The sequence below is a fragment of the Myxocyprinus asiaticus genome, chromosome 20, assembly GCF_019703515.2.
Source record: "Myxocyprinus asiaticus isolate MX2 ecotype Aquarium Trade chromosome 20, UBuf_Myxa_2, whole genome shotgun sequence".
Classification (NCBI taxonomy): Eukaryota; Metazoa; Chordata; class Actinopteri; order Cypriniformes; family Catostomidae; genus Myxocyprinus; species Myxocyprinus asiaticus.
The window spans coordinates 42,836,986-42,864,260 of NC_059363.1; the positions used below are offsets into that span (position 1 = coordinate 42,836,986).

Below are 27,275 nucleotides of genomic sequence, written 5' to 3' on the forward strand. Positions count from 1 at the left end.
TTCATTCAAAGTAATCATCTCCGGAAGCATTCAGGTAGGAAATGTCTCAAATATAACCTCCTTCTTCAAATTTTAAGAATTCAAGCCAGTGGGGTATGGAACAGGGTTTTGTGAGAGAAACATCCAAAAATACACCTCTTCACCATCTCTGCATTTGCTGCTTCGACCGATGCTAGGTTTGTGTACATGATGGGTTCTTGAAAGGGCAGGATTAAAACTGACTAAAAATTTTGGATTATTGGCTTCAGCTGATAACAGTCAGTATTATCTTTCGAATAACAAGTTATTATATTTTGATTAAAGATTACAAGGTCCAATTTTTTTATATAAAAAAAAACATATGCATGGATGAACCGTTCACAATAAATCAGTAACATGCATTAAGAAAATAAATAGGGTCAAATTTGATTTCCTGCCGAATTGTATAGACTAGATTCATTCAGTTTTAATGACAAAAAGTGTGTTTGTGTACCTGTCACTGCATGTGGAACTAAGATAGATAGACAACAGATGTCTGATTTCAAACAATGGGTGAGTAGTTCACTCCAGTATTTCACATTGCTTCATAACAGGCTATATTGCAAAAGACCTCCTCATTCTTCCTAAGTTAAATGTTCTGTAAAGATTTTGAAGCCAGACAATATAAATCCTGGTCTATTTTGGTCAAAATTCCTATAAAGGGCAAATTGTCCTTCAGCTTATTTTGGAAAATAATTATGAATCATTCCTAAATAATAGAATTTTGACCGAATTTCAGATTTTATGAGATTTCATAAGACTAATATTTGAATACGTTAACAGGCCTACCTGCTGCATTGATACAAGTAGCATTAATTTGCTTAGTTAAGACATTACAATGTAGCACAGAGCTAAATGTAACTGATGAATAATGTAACATTATTCATCGGAACCTATAGGCTAGTTGAGCAGAAAGATTCAACGATTATGACATCTCTTCATTTAAAAATACATTATAGATGTCTATTTATGTACAGTATATATTTTTAGGCCTATACATAATTAATAGAACAAGGTTACCTTTCAGATGTACAGCATCTCCTTGATTGGGATTCTACTTGATTTGACTTAGTATTTTACATTAATGATAGCTTTCAAAAGATTTTTCTTTTTAATGAGGATGAAAATTATGTAAAATCAGTTGAATTTCATACATTTTGTAAACATCAGATGACAGCCGGGACAAGTTTACCATAGTGGGGCATCTTTCTCCAGGGAGGGGGGTATCTTACCATCTTCCTCTACATCTTTATGCTGGTAGGTTTTGACAAATGAGTGTATTTTATGAGTTATTAATGAATAATTCAATCATTGATTCAAATGATTTGTTAAAATCATTCACGACTGCAACAAGTCTTGAACAAAATGAAACTAACTAACATAATGGATTGAACTAATGACATCACATGCCCCTCTTGTTTCATTATCACATGGGAAGTCAACATGTTGCTACAGAATATTCCAGTACTCTGACATCGACCCTATTCTGGGTCGAGTTACTGACAAGCACCTTTTGCAAACAGATATTTGTGCATCCATTAAAATGTGTTTACCTTTTCCTGTGATGTGACCGTGATAGTTTTGTCAGCAGCCACAGAGAATGGGATTCTGGCTCTGTGTGAAAACTAGGCAGTAATTGCGTTCGCATAATAAATAAGCATGATTCGGTGGTTGCATGTTACCCCACTGATGGTTAGGTTTAGGGTTGCGGTTTGGGTTTGGGCATAGAGTTGATAAAATAGGCATTCCTCTTCACTGTCTTACATCATTTACAACTACAAACAACTCGCTTTACAACTTGCTTTTGGCGCCCCTCTATGGACATGTCACCTGGAAACTGGAGCACACACGTGCCCATATGTTCAAACTTCTGTTACACTTTGTATGATAGCTATGGCCATGTGGGAAAGAGAATCTGCTGCCCTCAAGAACTCCACAGAGACACATTTTTTCCAATGGAAATCTGTGGTCAGATATGGAACTGCAATGTTCCTAATGAAGAGCCATTGGAGTAGAAATTAGTCTGCCCCGCTTGCTGCTAAACGTTGTGCTAAGTCCAAGCTAACTATAGTATAAATGCATATTGCAAACATGGCAAGCATTACCAATGAACGTGTGTGTAACAATGTATCGTTTCTACTGCAAATTCAAGACATAATGGCTATTAAACAACTTGGTCCTGACAAGCCAGACATAAAAATAGTTCAAGAATGAAAAGACAAGAGTAGGTGATAAGACATCGTATGTATTGTATGACATGGTATGACAAAAGCATTGGCTCAGTGGTTGCTATAAACTGAATAAAAATGTTTTGTTTCCCATATCGACTTTTTCATTCTTTAACAATGAGACAGTAGGGTGGGTTATAGAGTACTTGTATGTGATTTGAAACATTTACAACTGTAAACTATTGTAACTGTGATTATTTAGATAAGTATTTAGTTTTTAGTACTGTGGTAACATGTAAATAGCATGTAGTAGTTCTGTTGTGTTATTTGTCACTTAAATGACTCAGTTGTCTTTGAAGAATAGACTATTTTGCACTAAGAACCCTAACCCAGCCTGGAAATCACAATTTAAAAATTACCTGATATTTCGTCCATGCCTGTGGGAATTCTGTAGGATTAGTGGTTTGTCTATATCCCTAGTTCTCTTTTGTAGTGACTATAATGGGATCAAGAGTAAGTTAGGGCAACTTATATGATATTGATAATGGCAAGTAAACCTTTTAAATGGATCAAATTAGATTGTATTTATATATTTAACTATAATTGCTCTCAATTAGAGACCTGCAACAGTGAGGTGTTAAACTGCTGTGACCCTCAGGCAATGGTTGGTGTATATTTGGGTAGTTCCAGCCTTTTTGCATAGACTTCATGTACCACACTACTTTAATACTGCCCTTTAATTACGGTGAGCCTGAGCAAGAGAGAGATACACTTTGGACAACATGCAGAACTACCTTCTTCTTGCACTGCTCACTAACTGATCTCATTATATTAAACCAGCCATGTCAACTTGTTGCAAATTAAAAGTTATATTGTAAGCCACCATTTAAAGAGATGATTTACAAGTTGGAGTGATGTATATTTAGCTGAAGTTGATAAGTAATGCAGAAGATCTCAAGAGAATAGCAATTCGTTAATATAATGTGTATTGCTCAGGAGCTTAACAAAAGTGAAAAAGATTGGCCATGGCTGTTACTTCCAGAGCTGCTCTAGTGCAATTTTGCACTCAACTTGATATCAAGCTGTTAATTATTAACTGGTTCAATTGTAAAGGGTGTTACCTTGCTCTACATTTCAGTGTCCTGTCCATTTGTAATTTGTCAGAAAAAAACAAAAAAAAACAATCTAAACAAACCAACGCTACTCCACTATGGCAACTGAAATGGACAGAGCACCTGAGAAGCTGAAACTGAAGACTGAAGTAGGGCTCCTGGGTGGAGTGTCCCTCATTGCAGGGGTTATGATTGGATCTGGAATTTTCATGTCTCCTCAGTATGTGCTACTTTACATTGGGAGTCCAGGTGCAAGTCTATTAATATGGGCTGCTAGTGGAGTGTTGGCCATGTTAGCTTCCTTGTGCTATGCTGAACTGGGAACTGTGATCCGTGAGTCTGGAGGAGAGTATATCTACATCTTACGTACTTCAGGCAACCTTATGGCCTTTATATTTGCTTTCACCTCAGTTGTTGTGGTAAGGCCAACCAGTATGGCAGGAGTGGCACTCAGCTTTGCTCAAAATGCCCTTGCGCCTTTCTATGATGATTGCCTGCCACCAGATGGAGTGATTAAGTGTTTAGCAGCCACAGGGATTCTGCTGTTGGCAGTTGTGAATTGTTTGAATGTGCGCTCCTCCATGGCAGTCATGGTGTTCTTCACAGTTGTTAAGATGCTGGCACTGGTAGTGATCATGACTGGGGGTGTTGTGCTACTCATTCAAGGGAACACCTCCAACAGTCTCCAAAACTCCATGGACGGGACCAAACTGAGTGTCAGTGCTATTGGAACAGCATTTTACCAGTGTTTGTGGTCCTATGATGGTTGGAACAACCTGAACTCTGTAACTGAAGAGATTAAACATCCTGAGGTAATTGTCATCATTCACTTAAAGTAACAAAATGTATGTATAACATTGGGGAAAGGATGCAGAAGTTTCAGGATATAACTTTTTCGATACATTTTTCGATAAAATACTTTTTATTATTTCAGCTTAATATGCAGAGACTCTTGGGGGTGGGGGGGTAGGGGGATGGGGTGGGGGTTGTTTGGAAAACCTGTTTGAAAACTCATTATTTTTGCAATTTCGTGTGGTGCCGATAGTGATGCAGAAATTATACAAATCATCAATAAATGTGCACTCAGTGTTTTTTTTATTTCTTTTAAAACAAAATTTTATGCATGCCATCTTACACTTACAATGACACCTAGTGGAGTGGATGCAGCATCAATTATTCAATTAGAAATGCTGTTTAAGAAATTCACTATTCACAGTCAGCCATAATTAATTTAATCCATGAGTAGAAGTGTCCAATATCAGGGCGATTACTGCGATTAAGATTAAGTAGTATTCGGCTGGTCATGTGATCTCAACATGGCAGCCTCCATGAGGGGACCCTCTTCATGTATATTTAAATGGCTTTTATAAGGTTACTGATATGAGTCTTCATCTCATGCGGGTGGTCATGATTTTATACATATGTTTCAAAAGTGCTATTAATTTCTTAAGGGGTACACCTTGTTTAATGAGGAAAATAGTGAGTGCACCTTTAAGAGAGTAAAGACCTAATCAAATGGATACAGCTGTTTGGAGAGGCCATATTGGGGTATGTGGTTGGATTATGGTTTAAAATAACAGAAGATATTAAAAGATAGTATATTAAAAAAAAAAAAAACTAAAAAAAAAAGAAGAAGTTTTAATATTCTGGGTGGAATACATATGTAGGAATGTATATAATTTCGTTATGTAGTGGAGCATGAGGCAGCAATTATTTTAATTAACTGGGGATGGGGGATGGAGTTAGAGGATATTAACCACCAATATTATGCAAATATCTGGATTTCTGTTAAATGGCTTTAATATGTCAGGTCAAAAATATTATGCTCATAAAGGGGACATACTGTATAGGCCTACTATCCTTAGTTATTTTTAGAGGTCATCATGACAAAGCTTATTTATATAGCACATTTATTTATATAGAACAGCAGTTGAGCCAAAAAGTGTTGTACAGTTCAACAAAACAAAACAGATATAGAGAAAATGAAGACAAGAAAAGAGAAAGAACAATCAAACATCATAATTCTAATAAAACGGGGAAAAATAGCATGACTTTGAAAATACTCTTCAACCTCAGACAGTATTAATAGTGATGGAATTAAAATGAGTATTTAGGCTGGACATAAAGGAGGCCATGGAGGGACAGGACCTGATGTAAATAGTTAGACTGTTCCAGAGCATGGGTGTAGCAACTGAAAAATAATTTAATAATTAATAATTTTCAAGCCAGATGTCCCTTAGATTTACAGTACAACTTGAGCGATGAATAGAAAGAAGGACATGATCTCACAATGTGAGAGACATGGGGACAGAGTATAGATGGAGAGTGTCAAACACGACCATCACTGTACAGATCCAGTTTATATGTTACCTGTTGTTGTGTGTTATTACCTGTGGAGTTGTTATAACACTGCCAGAAATGTATGCAATGTGTGAACAAAACTGTGACATTACTGGTTTGAGCATGCACAAGGTTAAAATGCTCTGACATGAAAAAGTATTTTACATAAATGAGACAATTCAGTTCTGAATAGCAATCTGGTGTTATACCTATAAAAGACAGAACGTTATTGCTTGTGTAAATAGCAGATGTACCTTTACCGGAAAGGTTAAGAAAGACAATTTTACAGCACGTTAGCAGGTTTTGTATGTTAAAGTAACTGTTGTTGATCAGACTAGCACAAAAGTGACATGCTTTGGGACTTTAGGGATGAGGTAGATTGAAACAAATTAATGCTATTCTTGTTTTTTGTTTTTTTAATTCACACATTACTCTGCTATTAGAAAAGACAGATCATTCTTAAAACACTAAATCTAGTATGTGTGGCACAATCTTGCAGTAATGATTACACAGAAGTGTTACTTGGTTCATAGTAGTTTGTGACGAGGAGGAGGGCGTGGCTGGGCCGTAACTATGGATCAAGCCCAATCAGTGGGAGAGTGATAAAGAGGAGCCGGGGATGCCAGATCGAGAGAGAGAGACACACGCGGCCGCTGTGTGTGTGTGCGTTATGCCGGTTCCCGCCTCCTCCTTGCCCATCCTTACCCGTTACATACTGTAGTTAAACTAGGGTGGCCAGACGTCCCATTTTTCCTGGGACATTCCCGTATTTAAGAACTTTTTCCTAGTGTCCCGACTTATTCTGATAAAATCGTGTTCTGTCCCATATTTCCCTTCTCCTAAAATTTCTCTATCGCCTATGCAGATTTCTCAGTCACGTGAGTATTCTAATCAAAGGTAGCCAAGAATACGGCTTGTAAAATCAATAAAATCACACAATGTTATTTGAAGTACATGATTGGTTTAACCATGGCAATGACATCATGCGCTTTGTGCTTGCGTTCTTTGTCGTCCTATCAGTCAGAGCAATTTAGAAAAGGCCGAATAAAAACAATGAGTTAAAAGAATCCAATCCATTTCTTTCTGCGACACGTGAAAATGTAAGCGATGTTTTGCTGTCACTGTGAATGTTTATTTCCCCACGAGCACGGAGGTAAATCAGACAATGTCACATTCAGACTGCTACACTGCACTTTTTACATAGTACAAGCACTTAAATGTTGTGATGTGGGGATTTAGAATTTTAGGTTACAATGTTGTGAATTTTGTGTTAAAATGAGTACCTGACATGACAAACCATTTCATAATTACACATGCAAGTTGACATCATATGGATAGAACAGGCTACATAGAATCTGTACATCAAAAAAACTCAAATGTGGTTCAATCGTTTCACAAACTATATACAAATTTGAGTGCAGAAGTTTGCATACACTTTTTGTTTTATAAGTTTTCACACCCCTTTTAGAATGTATACAAATATAAGAGATAAAAGATCATATTTATTTTTATGTAGTTCTGCCCTTAAAAGCTACATTACACAAAATTTACTCTAATAGACACAAATCATCCTGTTAAAAAATTTGCATTCCTTTGGTTCTTGTATTGCCTTCTTGAGCATTAATGTATGTTTGCACCTTTTGTAATAGTTGTGAATGAGTCCATTAATTGTCCTAAGTGTCAAAAGCTGGATGTCAATATCATAAAGTCACACCATATTAAGAACCAAGTGAACGTAAACTTTTGAATGGGATCATTTGTGTAAATTCAGTTACTGTTTTGTCTTGTGTGGCATATACGGAATGTGAGTATTTGTTATGTCAAATATAGCATCTTCATGGCAGTACTAAATAAAAATAAAATGCTATTTTATATTATATATATTAAAAAAAACGATGATGCATCCCCCTCAAACACACACACACACACACACAAATGTCCTGGTTTGAGGCTTTAAAAATCTGGTCACCCTAAGTTAAACACAACTGTCCTGCATCAGAATTATTCTGTATGTGCACTGTAAACTGTAATGTTGTAATTACTGGAAAAATCCAGTAGTGGTGGCTCAGCAGTTAAGGTTCTGGGTTATTGATCAGAAGGTCAGGGGTTCAAGCCCCAGCACCACCAAGATGCCACTGTTGGGCCCTTGAGCAAGGCCCTTGACCCTGTCTGCTCCAGGGGTGCTGTATCGTGACCCTGCACTCTGACCCCAGCTTAGCTGGGATATGTGAAGAGAAAAAAAAAAACTCAAGTTGTCTTAATTAAATATGACTTAAAATGTCAAGTTTTGGGTTCAAAACAGAAATGTTTATGTTCCTTGAAATTATTTTTCTTAAAAATCCATAAACTTAAGATTTTAAGTGTTAATAACTAAAACTATTAAGTACTAAATTGAGGCTATGTGGAATACCCACAATTCCTTGTGCCTGAATTATTTAATTATGCTTTATTGATCAAAGGGAACATATGAGGGCATTTAAATAGTTGTTTTTGAGACTTCTTAGAGGTTTTAGCTCTTTTGTAGTAATATTTATGATGTTTTGTTGCAAATAGTTGTTTCGTGTGATGTCACCATTAGGGTGATCTGTGTCCCCTTTGGTCAGATTGGTACCTGTTAACACAATTTCAATTCTCCTTGTGCATGTGCAACTGAAGTACAGGTATCTATGCATTTCTGTGGAGAAATACTGTGTTTATTTAACGATTGACTTGTAAGTTATCTTAATAATTAAAGCTGTGTTATTGTATGACCTAAATTTGAGTCCATTCAATTAAAGTTGAAACAACAACAATTAAATAGCAGATCTGAGTTAAGTCTACTTGCTTCTAGTTACCTTAACTTAAATAGTTAAGTTCATTCTATATGAACACCAAGTTAAGTGAACTTAATTACACAAATTTTGGAGATGCCATTAGTTAATTTTATTGAGGGAACAAGTTTACTCAGTCAGTTGAGTAGAGTCAACTTATTAGGGTTTTCAGTGTGTTGTCTTGTTAAGTGTACAACCTGCTTTGAAAAGGGAAATGTTTATGGTACCACAGATTACAAAGGTTACACAGTGCTATTTATCAGACCACACAGATATACCTGCAAGATAACAGGGCTCTGAAAATTCAAGATATTGTGAAGCCATAAATCTCAGTCATGAGACCTTTTGCTGCAAGGGTACTTTGAACTTAAAACATTTTGCCTAGTTCATTTCATCCTCTTCAGAACCAAAGATCTGAGACACTACATTTTTCTCTACGTTTCAGCACCATGAAAGCACAGAAAATGAAAAGTTGAACCTGAGACGCAAGCTGGGGCTCACCAGTGCTGCATCTCTGGTTGCGGGCATTATGATTGGCTCAGGAATTTTTATGTCTCTGCAGTTTGTACTGATTTACATTGGGAATTCTGGGGCAAGTTTGGTCATCTGGGCAGTATGTTTTTTTAATATGCATGTGTGCTGCTTTCTCATATGCAGAGATTGGCGATGGGGGTACACTACCGTTCAAAGGTTTGGGGTCACTTGCCTGAAATGTCTCTCATGATCTTAAAAATCTTTTGATCTGAAGGCGTATGCTTAAATGTTTGAAATTAGCTTTGTAGACAAAAATATAATTGTGCCAACATATTCATTTATTTCATTACAAAACTAAAATAGTTTTTGAAATGGATGACTTGGACCGAATAATTAAGAAAAGCAGCCACTAAGTGCCCAATATAGATGGGAACTCCTTCAATACTGTTTAAAAATCATCCCAGGGTGATACCTCAAGAAGTTGGTTGAGAAAATGCCAAGAGTACATGTCTGCAAAATCTAGGCAAAGTGTGGCCACTCTGAAGATGCTAAAATATAACACAGTTTTGATTTATTTTGGATTTTAGTCACAACATAATTCCCATATTTCCATTTCTGTTATTCCATAGTTTTGATGACTTCACTATTATTCTAAAATGTAAAGAAAAAATAATAATAAAGAATGAGCAGGGAGGGTCGAGCGGCGTCTTGCGTTCCAGTGAGGGGTGGTGGGAGTATTTAAGGAGAGGAGACAGCGGCAGACAAGAGAGACACACAGAGTTGTGTGTGTGTTTGGCGTGTCTGTGGGGAAGCAGCATGTGAAGTTGTTTTATGTTATGTTTAAGAAATAAATGTCTACGTGTTTTTTAAGCCAGTCCCAGCTTCCTCCTTGCCCATGCATTCCTTGAATCGTTACAGGCACCATCATCACAGAATCTATATCAGTGTCTTTGATAACCATGTTGTGGTGAAGCCATCTGGGATTACAGCTATTTCCCTGAGCTTGGCCGAGTATGACGTGGCACCATTTTACCCAGGCTCTGCGCCACCTATGCTGGTGGTAAAGTGTATTGCTGCAGCGTGCATCTTAGTGGTTGCCACTGCTAACATCCTAAATGTACGATTTACTATGGCTATTCAGGTTGTCTTTATTGTGGCCAAACTGGTAGGTCTGATGGTGATTGGAGGGATAGTAACACTTGCACAGAGAAACTATGGAAGCCTCAGCAATGTGGAGACTGCCTTTGCAGGCACAAAACTAAAACTAAATCAGTCCTATTGGAATAGCATTGAATCAATGCCTGTGGTCATATGCTGGATGGTACAACTTAAACTATGTCAGGAGGTGAAAAGTCCAGAGGTGAGATGAGGATAATGTTTTCTGCAAAGTTATGATGTTTTGATAACGTAGAGTGTTGACAAACTGAGAGAGAGTGTGAGGTAATAAAGTCAATTCATTTGATGAAGGCGATAAATGCTAATATGTTAAAGAATTGCAAGATTTTATAGTTTATCTCCACAACTATCTAATTTATGAAGTGATTTTGTCTTTAAGGTGAACCTGCCAAGGGCCCTGATGATCGCTATTCCCATGGTAACAATTCTGTACCTACTAGTCAATGTAAGTTATCTGGTTGTCATGACGCCCACAGAGATGATATCATCCAGTGCTGTAGCTGTTACTTGGGGGTAAGGTACTGAGATCTACACAATATAACCACTAAAGTGAATTATAGTAATCTGGGATATACTGTATCTGTATATATATATTTACACTTTTGACTTCTGCAAATAACTGTGTTATGAACCCAAGCCTTCAGGCCAACCCAGATAAAATATGGTCATGTTAAAATAGGCGGCATTCACAATTGGTCATTCTATGCTTTTTTACTCATTGGATAACTTTGTGTAAATATTGGATAACAAAGTGTAAATGCCCTCCATTTGAGACAGATAGCAAGGTGAAGTGTCCCTCATAAGGCAATATATAAAAAAAAAATGTTTTTGATAGTAGAAATGTGTGATGCTGAAATACTGAAACTAGTTAAATACTGTATGTTGCAAAAAATACAGTTCAGTCATCTCTCTGAAAAATTTAGCACGTTAATGTGGGTATGATGAATTGATAGGATATTGGTCTTGGTGGACTAGATCTGCTATGCTGCTGCTGCTGCTGCTGCAGAGCAAGTATGGAGACTTGCTACTGCTTAAACATACACAGACATTCAGAGTTAGTCAAAATTAGACAAAACGCGAGACATGCTGAATCGAGCATGTATTATATGCTGCTGGATAATTAGACATACAAACAACCAAAGAAGGAAAGCTGCACAAAAGGCATAATGCAAAACACGACCCCCCAACCAAGCAGATCTATCACCAAAACATATGTACCGCTGCTGCTCCGAAGAGCCATGTGCACAGAGTGTATGCTAGCTAGGTGTGCCTTGGCCACTGGACAAATGGTGTAAGGCTGATTAACTAAATTTCTATGTGTGCCTGGGCCTGTTTGGCCAAATGGCTTAAATGGCTAATGACCTCACGACCAGAAAAGACCAGAGCTTATTTAACTAGTTATTCAGCCTAGTGATATGTGTATTTATTTAACAAATTACCTAAATTAGCAATTTGTGCCAGGCCAGATTTGACTAAGGCTTACATTGTTAAAGAAGCACTTCTATGTGTCATGACCAAAAACAGACCTTACTGTGCAACCACCTGAATGAATAGCATTTTTAGAGAAAAACTCTTGCAGCATGTTGCTTATCTGGAAAACAGAACAATTTAAATGTTAGACAAAGAAAGAGATTCAACTTGATTGGCAACCCGATTACATGTCATAGGACCAATCAGCTTACACCATGCGAGCCAATTGGCTATCAGATAAGTTCAAAAACCTTGTGCTACATAGAGATTCATTGCTAAACTTTGGTCATTTAAAGTACTTTTTTGTTTTTATGTGGAAGGAATAAAGTTTTAGGAGGATGGGGCTGGATAATGTCTGTGGCTGCAGCACTCTCAGCTTTCGGATCTCTAAATGGATCTTTCTTCAGTGGAGGACGAGTGTGCTATGTAGCGGCGAGAGAGGGACACATGGTAAGACAATTGTATTGGTAACAGCTGGAAATAGTATTGGAGACATAACAGTAACAGTGGGGCACTCTTACTATCATTACACTGTGATGCATTCCTATATCCGGCCACAAGAACAATCCTTAAGTGTTCCTTGTTTTTCAGCCAGATATTCTGGCCATGGCTCACATGCACCGGCTCACTCCATCTCCAGCCCTCATTTTCACCACAGTCATTTCTCTCATTGTGCTCATTCCCGGAGACTTCCAGGGCATAGTCAACTTCTTCAGGTACAATTTAGCAGCTTTTTTTTATGACATTATCTGACAAAATTTTTCTGACATTTACTATACATTATCTGACATCTAGTTCTACATCTTTTCATTAAAGGGGTCATATCATGAGAAATCACATTTTCCTTATGTTTAAAGATAAGAGCTCATTATACAGTATAATGAAAACATACTGTGACTTTCAGAACTCAAACATTATTCAAACTGTGCTCCAAAAACATCTCACTCTACGTATTTAAAAAAATCATAGAGGTTGAAAATAAAATCTTTTTCGAGGCTCTTTAAAGTCTTAAGTAAAGCAATTACGTGTCCAGATTCTGATTCAGTTTAAATTGTTATTTTAGAACAAGTTATTTTTTGCTGAAATAGGCCTTAAAGGAATGTTCTGGATTCAGTACAAGTTAAGCTCAGTCGACAGGGGCGGTTCTAGTGGGGTGGGGGGATGGGGGTGCAGGGCCCGTGTCAATAGGCCTGAACCCCCCCCCCCCAAATTGGAGTGGTAGAATGGTAAGAGTGGTATTCTCATTTTCCATCCCACTGAGAGTTCAGTGACCCCACATCATAATACATAGACCAAACAAATTATATTTAAACAAAACATCAATGCATTATGACTGCATAATAATATTTAGCGGGGTAAAGTTTAATTTAGGGTGCTGGAAAGAAGACTCCAACCAATTGTCGAACCTCAGCTAGAGGAGGAGCAATGTGGTTTCTGTCCCGGTCGTGGAATAGTGGATCAGCTCTTTACCTTAGCGAGGATCCTAGAGGGGGCTTGGGAGTTTGCTCACCCAGTCTACATGTGTTTTGTGGACTTGTAGAAGGCTTATAACTGCGTCCCCTGGGGTGTCTTGTGGGAGATACTAAGGGAGAATGAGGTCCTGGGGCCGCTAATGCATGCCATCGTGTATCTGTATAACCAGTGCAAGAGCTGTGTCCGCATTCTCGGTAGTAAGACAAGCTTGTTCCAAGTGGGTGTTGGACTCTGCCAAGGCTGTCCCTTGTCACCTATCCTGTTTGTGATATTCATGGACAGGATTTCAAGGCGCAGCCGAGGATTGGAGTGTGTCCAGTTTGGGGGCCTCAGGGTTTCATCTCTGCTTTTTGCAGATGATGCTGTTCTGATGGCATCATCAGGCTGTGACCTACAGCGTGCACTGGGGTGGTTTGCAGCTGAGTGTGAAACGGTTGGGATGAGGGTCAGCACCTCCAAATCCGAGGCCATGGTTCTCTGTCGGAAAAGGATGGATTGTCCGCTCTGGGTAGGGAGTGAGCTACTTCCTCAAATGGAGGAGTTCAAGGATCTCGGGGTCTTGTTCACGAGTGAGAGTAAACTCGAGCATGAGATTGATAGGTGGATTAGTGCAGCGGTGGCAGTAATGCGGTTGTTGTACCGGACCGTGCTGGTGAAGAGGGAGCTGAGTCTGTGGGTGAAGCTCTCAATTTACTAGTCAATCTATGTTCCTGCCCTCACCTATGGTCATGAGCTTTGGGTAGTGACCGAAACAATGAGGTCGCAGATACAAGCGGCCGAAATGAGATTTCTTTGCAGGGTGGTTGGGCTTACCCTAACAGATAGGGATCCAGTTGAGGTGGTTCGGGCATCTGGTAAGGATGCCTCCTGGGTGCCCTCCTAGGGAGGAGTTTAATTGAATTCATTAATTAATGAAAACCTTGACACCTCCAACATTTTGGTGCTGTGGGTGGAACTTTCAGATGGTCCCTTATAAGCGCTAGTCAATGAAAGCCCATTAGAGCATTTTTAGGCATAATTCTCCAGCTACAGCATGCTTTGATTGTTTGAGTTCAATGTTTTATGCCTGTATGATATAGTCATATATTCTTTAACCTAATTGTGCTAATGATATTGGCGCCAGAGGCGATTCTAGGGACTCTGGGGGCCCTTCATTCTAGTCTACTAAGCATTGCCAATCATTGGTTTCAAGTGTCGTTGTTGTGAACTACTGTAATTTTCGCCCATGGGGACCCCTCCAAGCCAATTGCTTGCCTTGCCTGTCCCATAGCTCTGCCTCTGGTCAGTACCAGAGAGCGCAGGTAGGAGAAACCGAATGTCAAATGAATAACTAGCCAAAAACTTCTAGAGATAAGGTAGAAGTTTCAGCGTTAGTTTAGCATCTTTGGATGTGCCAGCTCCAGCTTCAGTTCTACTTAATGTGGATTATATGTGCTGTTGTAAATGTAAGTGTAAGTTAAGTTACTTTTATAGCACAATTTTCCACTTTATTATCACAAAACCCGATCAGGATCTGATTTTCTGTCTTATTGAATGCACCTGAGCTGAACTCGTTAGAGATCGCTCTTATTTAGCAAGCATTCATTATAAAATATTTTTTGTATGTACAGTATATGTAGTCGTGGCCCACAGTCAATGGTGGTTTTATACCTATGAAAAGCAATATCAATACAAAATAATATCAGTTCCCCAATGGCAAGCTTTCAATTGAATGAAGTAATGACAAGCAGAGACATGAACTAGCACATAAAAAAAAAAAAAAAAAAAAAAAAAGAATATCATAAATATTGGAATAAAAACACTTTCGTAACAAGTATCCTAGAACCTTAGGTTCTATAAAGTGGACAGTCTGCAAATCAGTTCAATGTTGAATAACTTTCCTTTTTTTTTTTAAAAAAAGAAGCAATATTACGCAATAAGCAAAATAAGAAATGAAACAATATACAAAAAAAAAAGAAACAAATATAGCTGCAAGCAACGATGACAGGCCCAAGCACAATGCGAGGTGGACACATGCATTTGGCATTTGACATTATTCTAAACAATTTTGAAGTAATTTGGATAAATAAAAGAGGACTATTTTAAAGTCTGTTGTAAGAGCCACACTTCCTGCTGCCAGGTGGTGGCGCTATTACCATGACCCAAAATAGTCACATCCATGTGATTAGCCCCCAAGTCTAAACATACATCTCAATTTTGATCTAAATCACGCATTGCGCAAGGAAGATATAAGACACTTCCTGTTTCCCATTTTTCACTATTAATTTAATGCCTTGATGGCATTTATATATAAACATCTGTTCGCAATTTAGCATCTTCAGTGTCTTGGCATAATGTTGTCTAAATGTGGTGACAGTCTCATGAGTTGACCTAGGAGTTGTATTTAAAAGTTCAGAGACTGCAATACTCAAAAAACCCAGAATGTCCGACTTCCTGTTGGATGGACCTAATGTCTATAATTATGAAAGTTATCCGGCTTGATGAGAACTGTATATGTACCCATTTTGGTGACTGTAAGTGAAAATGGGGGTGCTTCAGAGGCCATTTTACATGCCCATTTTAAAGGGGGTGCTACAGAGCCCTTTCAGTGCTTGGGCCCTAATAAGAATTATAATCCTTAGAAGAACAATAGGGCCTCCACACTTTCAGTGCTTGGGCCCTAATAATCCTTAGAAGAACAATAGGGCCTCTGCACTTTCAGTGCTTGGGCCCTAATAAGTTAACAATGACCCTGTTCACATACACTGAAATGACAAAAGGACAGGATTTTACACAATTCAACCCAATAAATGGATATCGTACATCAGTTAAATGCAACCCAAACAATCAAATCACAACAGCAACCCACAGATCAAATCAAAACTCCAAAAGTGACACACAATACCAAGAATTACCCTTCAAAACAATTAAAATAAGAATCAAAACAAAAACAAATCATGTACAAAACACTATATATTGGTCTGTACCAAAAATAAACAGGGCAAGATGGAAGCAAAAGAAAATTAGCTGTATCTAGAAAAAATTTGTTAGTCAACAAAATTAAATGAAAAGAAGTTCACAAGCAAAAATGGCCAAAACACAACAAAAGTAAGAAAACAAAACCTGCCGCTGAGTAGCGGCGTAATGTGGAAAATGATAGGGTCTTGTAGCGCTTTCAGTGCAAGCAGCATGGAGCAGAGCAATTCAGCGCACCGGGAAAACAAATCCAACGCCACAAGATAAGTACAGCACAGCAGAAACTGGCGGATTCTGCAAAATAACAATGGACAAAGAACCCCATATGTTTAACTTTGACAAATCATGTTGAAGAGAGAGAGAAATTACCTTTTAATCCGCACTGATACCTAACTCATTACCCCCAGGGCACCGCATGCATGCCACCTGATTCAGCCTAAACCACCCAAAGCAAGAGCATCCGCGTTAACTCAATACAAGCCATCTGTAATAATGAGCACGAATCTACAAACTACAAACTATTGTTCATAACATTTGTAAACAACATTACACCAATGCAGAATATATCTCCTAAAAAAACATACCTAAACAATAGCAGAAACACAGACTCTGTGCACAGAATATAGAGGGAGAACGAAGCGTCTCACCTATGCTTATTTAGTTGCGTGCTTACGTGGTAAGCTGGCATGCCAGGAAATGCGAGCGCCACTCTTAAAGGGGCCATCCCATATACACTATATGGCCAAAAGTTTGTAGACACCATATGTGCATGATGAACATTTGATTTCAAAACCTTAGGCATCAATTTACCCCTTTGCTGTAATAACAGCTTCCACTCTTTTGGGAAGGCTTTTCACTATACTGTATGTAGTAACATGGCTGCAGGGCTTTGCTCTCATTCAGACACAAGGCTATCAGTAAGGTCAGGAACTGATGTTGGTCGATGGGGCCTGACTTACAGTTGCTGTTCCAGTTCACCCCAAAACTGATCAGTGGGGTTCAGGTCTGGGCTTTGTGCAGGCCAGTCAATTTCTTCCACGCCAGACACAGTAAACCATTTCTTTATGGACCTCACTTTGTTCACAGGGGCATTGTCATACTGGAACAGAAAAGGGCTATCCCCAAACAGTTGCCACAAATTTGAAAGCACACAAAACCCAAGCCATTACATAAAGAAACATTAAGATTTTTCTTTACTGGATTTAATGGAGTAACCAAATTCATTAATTAGAAGGGGGTGTCCACATATGTTTGGCCATATAGTGTACATCTGTTGGGTTTTAATTTCTCAGACAACATACAGTACACACTTATGTTATTTATAATGAGGTATTTTTTTCACCATCTTTATTTAATGTCTTGCACTGTACAATGCAGAAACAAGACAAATGTAGTGCAACAAGTTTGGAAAAACAAATGAGCAACTATGATGAAACAGGAACAGATGTAAAGAAAAAGGTATGAAGGAACAGCAATGTCCGCACATGCAATGTCAAATTTATTATGAATACACTTAAAACATAAAATTGGAACCCTTTATAAACCACCCCACTAAAGCCCAAATATATAATTTACCTTCAGTGAGAAAAGCTCTTTTACACTAAGCTCACTACATCAACGCACTTCAACCTAATAATACATACAGATTAATATTTGGTACTGTTGGGTTCAGGTGCAAGAATAAAAAGCAAACGTGCAACTCACCTGGAGAGGGAGAGAGAACAAAGCCGAATTTATTTTTTCAATTTAATGCTGCCATTCTATTTGTTTAATGTCACTCTAATTGAGATTGTCATTGTTTTTGTGCAAAATACTATAAAAAGAGATTTATAGTAGAATTAAATAATAGGCCAGTTATTTGAAAGTTATATTATAATAAAATGTTCTTCCTTTTGTTGTTTCAATCTAATTAGCTATTTTTTAAATTTATTTATTTTAGCTAATGAAGCTAATAAACGAAGGTTCGGGAGGAACCTGCCCATCTAATCAATTAATTAGCCATAATATATATAAGCCGCCGCTTACCTCTCCCTGGCGACGGTCCTTTTGGCATCCCTCCACCTCCATAGCTATCCTAATCTACTCTCTAGTCCCAAAAAAGGAGGGTAAATTAGTGCTTTTTTTTTTTTTTTTTGCTATTTTCTTTAATAATTTTTTTTATGTAGTGTTGGGTTCGAGTCCACCTTAGTTGAGTCCGAGTCAAGTCCGAGTCTTTAAACAATCGAGTCCGAGTTGAGTCTGAGTCCAAAACGGGCCGAGTCGGACTCCAGACCGAGACCATAACAGGCCGAGTCAGAGTCAAGTCCGAGTCTGAATGAATCTGTTCATGAATCTGAATTAAAACAAAAACACCTCTGTTGCATGTCATATATACATTTTATGATTAGTATCCTGCTGAACAAACTTCAAAGTGGTTTCAGAATGAAAGCATATGCTTTAGGTATATGAAGACAAAACTGTCCTTCAACACACTTCTTATTGTGTTCTGTTGACATTTCAATTATTTGTTGCTTTTCCCCTCCACTCAAACATAGACTAAAGAAAGAGAAAGCTGTGTTAGTCATTACAACCAAGGTTATTATGTTTCGAATTTTCATTTAGTTTTTATTTCTACTTCATTTTTAATTTGTCAATTCAATTTAATTTAGTTTTATTATCCCTATCTAAAGAAATAATAGTCTATACTGAGATTTCTTTCTGAATCTTTTTTCTCTATCTGCCGACTGATTTGGGAAAATGCAGTACATACAAATGAGTCAACACAGTAGTAATTAGCACTTGCTGAGAAGTTATGTCTCACAATTTGACTGCAAATACTACATCCAAACCCACTGATAATATAAGGGCCATGTCGTCACGGACATGATTTTCTAGTTAATTTGTGGGAAACCGAACAAAGCAGGGCAGTTCTGCTTGATGTATCATCAAGCTATTATGCCATTGCCTGAACCTTGGACCCAATCTTTCTTCGGGACCATAGCCCTCCCAGTCTACGAGGTACTCGAGGTGAACCCTGTGGCGTTGGGAGTCCAGAATGTCATGAACTACATAGACGGGTCTGTCTTCCAGGATTAGCGGCTTGGGGGGGGGGGGGGGGTTGTCAGCTGGATCAGGTTCTGAGGGGTGAGGAGAGAGAGACGGATAGTGAGGTTTCAGGAGGGAGATGTGGAAAATAGGGTGAATGTGGTATTCGGGGGGAAGTTGGAGTTGGTAGGTGACTGGATTCATTTGTTTAGTGATAGTGAAGGGACCAATGTAAAAGGGACTTAGCTTTTTGCATGGTAGGTGCAGCCAGATGTCCTTAGTGGAGAGCCAAACCTTCTGCCCGGGTTGGTAACTAGGGGTTGACGATCTCCGGGCATCGGCAAGGATCTTCTTGTTGTGCACAGTCCTCTGCAGGTGATGGTGGGGTAAGTCCCAGACCCTCTTGCTCTCTCTAAACCAATGGTTGACTGCTGGGACATCAGATGGCTCTCCGGACCAGGGGAAAAGAGGAGGTTGGTAGCCGAGTATGCACTGGAAGGGTGTTAAGTTGGTGGAGGGTTGATGTAAGTAATTCTGTGCATACTAGGCCCAGGACAGAAAACGACTCAAACGGTTCTGGCGGCAATGACAGAAGGTTCGAAGGAAACTGATCTCCTGAATTTTCCTCTCACTCTTCCCATTGCTCTGAGGATGATACCTGGAAGAGAGGCTGATGGTCACTCCCATGATGGAAAAGAAAGCTCTCCAGACTCTGGAAATGAACTGGGGACCTCTGTCTGAGATTATATCTTCGGGAAACCCATAGTTTCAGAACACATGGTTGAAGAGGGCTTCAGCGGTTTCAAGGGCAGTGGGAAGACCCTTGAGGAGTATCAACTCGCAGGCTTTGGAGAAGCGGTCAACGACCACCAAAACACAGGTGAATCCCTCAGAGGATGGCAGATCTGTGATAAAATTGACCCCAAGGTGTGACCAGGGTCAGCATGGGATGGGTAGCAGAAGAAGCTTGCCAGTTGGTAGATGTCGAGGAGTTCGGGACATGGCACATTCCGGGCATCCCTGGACAAACATTCTGACATCTTTTTCCATGCGCGGCCACCAGAACCGGTCCTGGATAAGTGAGAGGGTCCTATTGGTCCCAGGGTGGCCAGTGCCCAAGGAGGAGTGGACAGAGTCAATGAGTGATAAACATTGAGAGGAGGGTACAAAGGTTCTATTGGCAGGACAGCCTGGCAGAGCAGGTTCAGTGGCAGTGGCATCAGAGATTCTAACGTCCAGGGACAATTGGATAGGGCTTACAATTATGTGAGGAGGAAGGATGGTGTCCAACTTCTCAGGGCTTTCCTCTGGTGCGTAAAATCAGGAAAGGGCATCCGCCTTGATGTTCTTGTTCCCCGGACAATAGGAGATGGTGAAACTGAAGCGTGTGAAGAAGGGGGCCCAATGTGCTTAGCGAGGATTTAGACGACGAGCCTCCCGAAGGTACTTGAAGTTCTTGTGGTCTGTTAGTACCTGGAAGGGGTGCTGGGCCCCCTCTAGCCAATGCCACCACTCTTCCAGGGCCAACATGGAGCCAGGAGCTCCCGGTTTCCAATGTCATAATTTTGCTCCACCGGGGAGAGTTTTCGAGAGAAGGCGGCACATGGATGGAGCTTAGACGGTTTCCCCTGCTACTGAGAAAGCATGGCTCCTACGCCGTTAGTGGAGGCATCTACTTCAACCACAAAAGGCTTACTAGGATCGGGGTGGATGAGAAGTGGAGCTGTGGTGAAGGCCTCCTTCAGATGTTGGAAGGCGTAGAAAGCCTCGGAGTTCCAGGTCAGAGATTTAGGCTTGGATCAGAGAAGAAATGTTAAGGGGGCTGTGCGGGAGCTGTAATTCCTAATAAAGCGACGATAGAAGTTGGTGAAACCCAAGAAGCGCTGGAGTTCCTTGATGGTAGTAGGAGTGGGCCAGGATCTCACAGCCTCTACCTTCCCCTCGTCCATCTGGATACCCTCAGGGCTGATGTTGTAACCTAGGAACTGGAGGGACGACTGATGAAAGGAACATTTCTCAGCCTTGAGGTACAGATGGTATTCCCTCAGCTTTTCCAACACTAGCGCGATGTGTTGACGATGGTCGGTCTCGTTCCGAGAGTACACCAGAATGTCGTCGATGTAAACGAGGACGAATCGATGGAGGTACTCACGGAACACCTCATTCATGAAGCCCTGGAACACGGAGGGGGCATTGACCAGGCCATATGGCATCACTCGGTACTCGTAGTGGCCGGTTGGAGTTACAAAGGTGGTCTTCCATTCATCTCCCCTCCAGATTCGAATGAGGTCCAGCTTGGTGAAGATGGTAGCTCCTCTCAACAGTTCCAAGGTAGCTGGGACGTCGGATATCGGAACTTTACCGTTATCTTGTTGAGGAAGCGGTAATCAATACAGGGCTGGGACCTCCGTCCTTCTTCACCACAAAGAAAAAGCTCGAAGCAGCAGGGAATGTGGAAGGTCGGATGTAGCCTTGGTTACAGGTGGAGCGGATAGGACTCTCGATGGAGGTGGAGTTGAGACAGAGAGGAGGTGATTTCTTGGCGATAGTCGAGGGCATGGGAATGGGAAGATTGGGGAAACAGGTAGGAAAGCATTGGGAGCCCCACTTCAAGATGTTGCCGGAAGACCAGGAAATGATGGGGGAATACAGTTTGAGCCATGGGCCTTCCAACACGATGTCAGCGGTGGAGGAGGGTGATGGTTCGTGGCTTCTCCGACCCGACTTGGAGCGTCATGGGACCCACACAATGACGAATCACACCTCTGCCGATGGCATTGCCAATAATGGAGTGGATCTTTAGGTTGGGCTGACATGGCCGTGGATGGAGCTGGAGTTGGTGACAAAGCGCATCTGAGATGAAGTTGCCGGCTGACCCAGAGTCGAGGAGTGCGAGTACTGTAAGGGAAATGTTGGGAGCAGTAAGCGGCACACTGGTAGACAAGGGAGAGGAACAAATTTTACAGTAAGTAACATGACTCACAAGTGGGCGCAGAGGATGAATGGGACATGCTGAGATGACGTGTCCCTTACCACCACAGTACAGGCACAACCGCTGGGTCAACCGCTGAGGGTGATTGTGCAGGAACAGGCGGAGACTGCAAGGCAGGCACTTCATTGAGGCAGGGCTTCATTCGGTTGGCGACTCGGATGGAAAGTTGGATGTAGCGCTCGAGCCCCATGGTGTCATCAAATGAAGAAAGATGCAGCCGCAGCATTGGGTCGAGCCCCTGATGGTAAGTGGTGTGTAGAGCAGTCTCATTCCATCCACTGGAGGCTGCTAGGGTGCGGAACTTGAGAGCGTAATCTTGGACAGAGACTTTACATTGATGAAGATTACAGAGTTGTTCACCAGCGGAAGTATCACCCACAGGGTGTCCAAAAACCTCTCTGAAGTGTTGAGTGAAGCTCTCAAAAGTTTGAGTAACAGGACTGTTTTGCTCCCAAGTTGATGATATACGCCACCTTAGACCACTCTGTGGGGAACAGATGCAGCTGCATTTCTAGGGCGAGAAAATACTGAAGCAAAAAGCAGCCACAGTTCTCCGCCGATCCGGAGTAAGGCGCTGGATTGACCAAGGGACTAGCAGAATAGACCGGTGAAGAAATTGCAGAAGTGTGGTTCGAGATCGGCGGGGCAGTGGGGTTAGATTAGGTGGTTAGAGCTCGACGGAGTGTGTCAACCAGCTCCTGGATGGGATCCGGACCTGCTGGGTTCATGATTCTTGTTGGTCTGGTATCCTGTTACAGTAACCCAGACTCCAAGATGGTGGTGAACCCAAAAGCAGGTATTTGTTGAACAAACACAAACACAGACAGCAAATGGCAGGTGAGTGGTGAATGAGCAGATTGGTTCTGGAACAGACAAAAGTACTTGATGGAGGTTATTGTATTTGCAGGTAGGAGTATTAGTTGGGTTGAAGGATAACACCAAGGGAAGGAGACGCAGGAGAGGAGACTAGGAACAAACTACGGAAAAGCGCTGGAGAGGAATCGTCGAGGGAGCACACTGGAATGGTGTCTGAAGAGTCAGGTAAGTAGAAGGTAAGAGTCATCCTGGTTAATTTCGTAACCTCCATTCCCTGATGGAGGGAACGAGACATTTTGTCGATGTAGTGACACTAGGGGTCACTCTTGGAAGCCCCAAACACCTCTGATTTTGAAAAAGGCTAATGGGAATTATAAAAGGAGTATAAAAGGAGCTGGCTCGCAACCACTCATTCAGGTTTTGTGCTGAGGAGCCGAGACAAGGTCCATTTAGAGTGGAAAATACATCACATGGTCTTACCAAGTCTTAGCGGAAGTATGTCATGTGGAGAAGTCCCATGGTAGGTCCTACCCAAGGGGGCAGGAGCTCTACAAACATGGTGACCGGGGGCAGAGGAACCTCTGCCCAAGGAAGACGCAGTTTACCGACAGGGAAATGATTTAGCAGAAGATATATCACATGGGGTCACCTATGGGGAACCAGTGCATATGGAGCACCTACCCCAGTACAGGGCTTCATTAGCACATATACTGGGCCAGCAGCGAGTTTCTCCGCAAACTCATCTACCACAGGGCTAAGGAGGAAAGTCATCCAGGGATCACAACTTGTGAACACGACTGGGAGTCAAAAGCGCACGTCTTCACCTCAGGGGAGGGGAAAGGTGCTATGTGCAAGCAGTACTCCCGGCCAGCTTTCCCGGAACTCACCTGCTCATACCTGACAATATACGGGATGAGACTGGCTCACGGGTGCAGAGAGGGAGAAGCCGCTGAAATGCACCGTAGATCCAGCAGTTTGAGGTGAATATTGGAGGGACTGAATTCAGTGCACTGAACGCAACCGCTCGGCTCCGAAGAGAAAATCTGAATGAGTGGTTGCGAGCCAGCTCCTTTTATACCTGTATGTTTGGGGGAGTGGCACGCAAATTCCACTCGCCAATTCCCATTGGCCTTTTTTCAAAATCAGAGGTGTTTGGGGCTCCCAAGATTGACCCCTAGTGTCACTACATCGACACAATGTCGAGTGAGTGACAGATAGGGAACTGTATACTGCTTTGATACCAGACAAAGACTGAAGGGAGAGTGGAATGTTATATAGAGGAGCTGATTGACACGGTGATTGGAGACAGGTGCGGGTGATCAGCATTCGGGGGAGCGGGAAGGTTGAGTGTTTGTGGCAGGAAGGTCAGGTGGATCTGTGACACCTGGTTTCTCCCAAGGTTTCTTTCTCCATTAACCAACATCTTGTGGAGTTTTGTGTTCCTTGCCACAGTCGCCTTCGGCTTGCTCACTGGGTTTCTAAATAGAATTATTATTTAATTACTTATTTTTATACACACCTCATAATCATATTTAATCAAACTACACAATGATGACTCTAAGACTTTATGTATATTACGGTTTCATTTTCTGCTAATGCATGATATTCTGTAAAGCTGCTTTGAAACTATGTGTGTTTTGAAAGGCGCTATACAAATAAAAATGACTTGACTTATGGACCAGTTCAAGCTGACAACACTGCGTGGACCACAAGAGACTACAGAAGCCTACATGTGTAGATACATTATGCCTAAAAAGACTTAATAACCAATATTAATAAATTTTTTATGAATTTTTATTTCGATATGCTGTTTTTAGTAAACTGTGAAAGACATGATGTGGGTGATTTGACTCAATGAAGTTCTTGATTTTAAGTTTTTAACCACGATGAAACTGCAATGCGAGCACAAACACCACATGCAGTTTTAACAGTTGTCATGTCCTGTGTCGTGTGAAACTGCCTTGTTTAGTTTCTATGACATTGAATACATACCCATCTTTATGTTTTCGTCACGCCAGCCACCTCGTTAGTCAATGTTATACAGTAGTCTCTGTAGTAACATTCAAGTGTATTGGTTGACTGATGAGTGTGCCTGTGCACGTACATATGTGTGTGTGCGTGTGTTTGCTTAAACAAAATGACTCTGGCTACATTTATGAGGTCAGGGGCTAATACAGCTGCATGCAGACAAACAGAGATGTGTTCATTCATTTCTGTTTTGTTTTTTGTTTTTTTGTTTTTTCATTGCATCACAAATGTCATGGACTCGGCTGGACTCGGAAAAAATCCAGAGTCCCAAAGGCTCGAGTCTGAGACAAGTCCGAGTAAAAATGCATCCAAGTTTGTGACAAGTCCAAGTCCATTAAAACTGGACTTGTGACAAACTCGATCACCCCAACTCTAATGTTTTGTGTTTTGAGTTGTGGAGTGGAATGATGTGGGGAGCATCTCATGTCTGATCTTGTCTCGTGCACCATGCGAGTCTGGACTGCCACTGACAAAACAAATTTTGAAAGGAGTCTGTATATTAAGTCGTTTGGTTTGAAATAATTGCAGAAGTTTCGTACTGAGGACTAAGAACAAACCCCTAACTAGAATGTTAGAGGGCTATCAACACAATGCTGCCTTGCAAGCACTGTACCAATACCACAAACTAACTCATGGAACTTAAGTTTTGCACTTTTAGGACTAAGACCTTGTGTACAGAACTAATAACTGAATATGCTTTGTTTTTCTAACATTATTCCATGTGTGTTTTAGCTTCACTGCCTGGTTCTTCTATGGGGTCACATTTTCAGGCCTTCTGTATTTAAAAATCAAGAAACCTGAACTTCCTCGGGCAATAACGGTGAGACCATCACAGGCCTAAATCTCACTGACACTGCTCAAATGTTCATTTTACATTCAGCTAATATCTGCCACTATGTTTAAAACCAGCAGCGACAATGGTGACAACTGATTAACAAAACAAGCTCAAACAAAACTAAAAAATGTCCATTGGAGCAAAGTTCTTTCATCATGTAAAGTTTTACCTAAAGGTTTTTAGTTGTCTATTTTAGTTGCTATTTCTAGCTAACATCATGCTTCTTTTCAAGAAGTAGACAGTATGACAAATGAGTTACCATTCATGCAACGTCTTTCCATTTACCCTTCCTAGGTGCCCATCATCATCCCCATCCTGGTGTTGATGGCCGCTGTGTTTCTGGTGCTGGCACCCATCATTGATGACCCTCAGATTGAGTACCTCTATGTGACACTCTTCATCCTGAGTGGAATGCTGATTTACATCCCCTTCATTCACTTCAAGCTGTTCCCAGGGATACTGGATAAACTCACAGTCTTCCTCCAACTCGTACTGGAGGTGGCACCCACAGACAAAAACCTGTGATGCTGAGGGAACAGTAGTGTCAAGTCTATTGCTTTTCAACTTTTACTCAACCCAGCAAGCCTTGCTATATTTTTGACATGGAGAGGAGTTAAAGGCATCCACAACTCTAAATGCAATATATGTTTGATTTGCAGCACTGTGTAAAGGAGAAACAAAAACATTTGAATCAATCAACATTTCAATTCTATCCTTAAAATGATATGGCTCTTGAAAATGTGATAGTGACAATTATCAGTATAAATTAGATAATAAATATAATTGTAAAAATAAACATAATAATAAAAATTGAAAAAGATTTTAACTATAGATATTTTAACACAAATCTCATACATTTTTGTTTCATAAAATGGATACAACAGTGATTGTCATGGACATAATTTGATGTTCCACTATATTTTCAGAGTTTGGACATGAACTTTACTACAACCTACTGGTGGAAACTCCAAAGTGCAAAATGTAGGAATTTAAGACGTGGTTCTGAAACATCTTAGCGCAATGACCTATTTCGCAGGAAAATAGCAAATTGCGCTTTGCGGTACTTCATTAACATACAATACACCCACAGTTTGTGTTCATGCACTTTATATCAGGGGCATGGGCATATTTTAGTATAAACTTCATACCAAAATGCAACTACTTTTGACATATCTACAAGATGATAAAAAGGTTTGTGGCTTTACTTTAAACATTCGGGGCTCAAGCCCCTGTAGCCCACCCCTAGGCGCCACCCATGGCGGTGGAACAATATCCATAACTATCTGACATTTTCTTCCCCAGAAATATTGTCCGAATGAACTCAAACACGAAAACAGTTTTGATCTTTTAATATTCTTAAAGTACACAGGACAAACCTTTGCGAAAGTCCTTAAACCCAGATACACCTTTGAAAATAATTAAATGTTAAACACATTTTAAAAGGTTAATTTCTCTTGGTCCACCCATCCAAAAGTTTCTGGCTATGCTACTACTTAACAAACTCCTTATTAGGGATGTGCACAAGTAATCGACAAATTGAGTACTCATGCTGCATCAGCTAGTCGACTATTAAATACACTATTC

At 40.5% G+C, this 27,275-nt stretch overlaps 1 protein-coding gene across 1 annotated transcript; it reads left to right on the forward strand.

Annotated features, from left to right (window-relative positions):
• Positions 1-3,103: 3,103 nt before the first annotated feature.
• On the forward strand, positions 3,104-26,819 carry zmp:0000001267 (b(0,+)-type amino acid transporter 1). Its single transcript, XM_051646250.1, has 6 exons — positions 3,104-4,110; positions 10,478-10,611; positions 11,889-12,018; positions 12,160-12,284; positions 25,589-25,676; positions 25,986-26,819. The coding sequence occupies exons 1-6, from the start codon at positions 3,397-3,399 to the stop codon at positions 26,214-26,216; spliced, it is 1,422 nt and encodes a 473-aa protein (XP_051502210.1). The 5' UTR covers positions 3,104-3,396; the 3' UTR covers positions 26,217-26,819.
• The last annotated feature ends 456 nt before the right edge of the window (positions 26,820-27,275 follow it).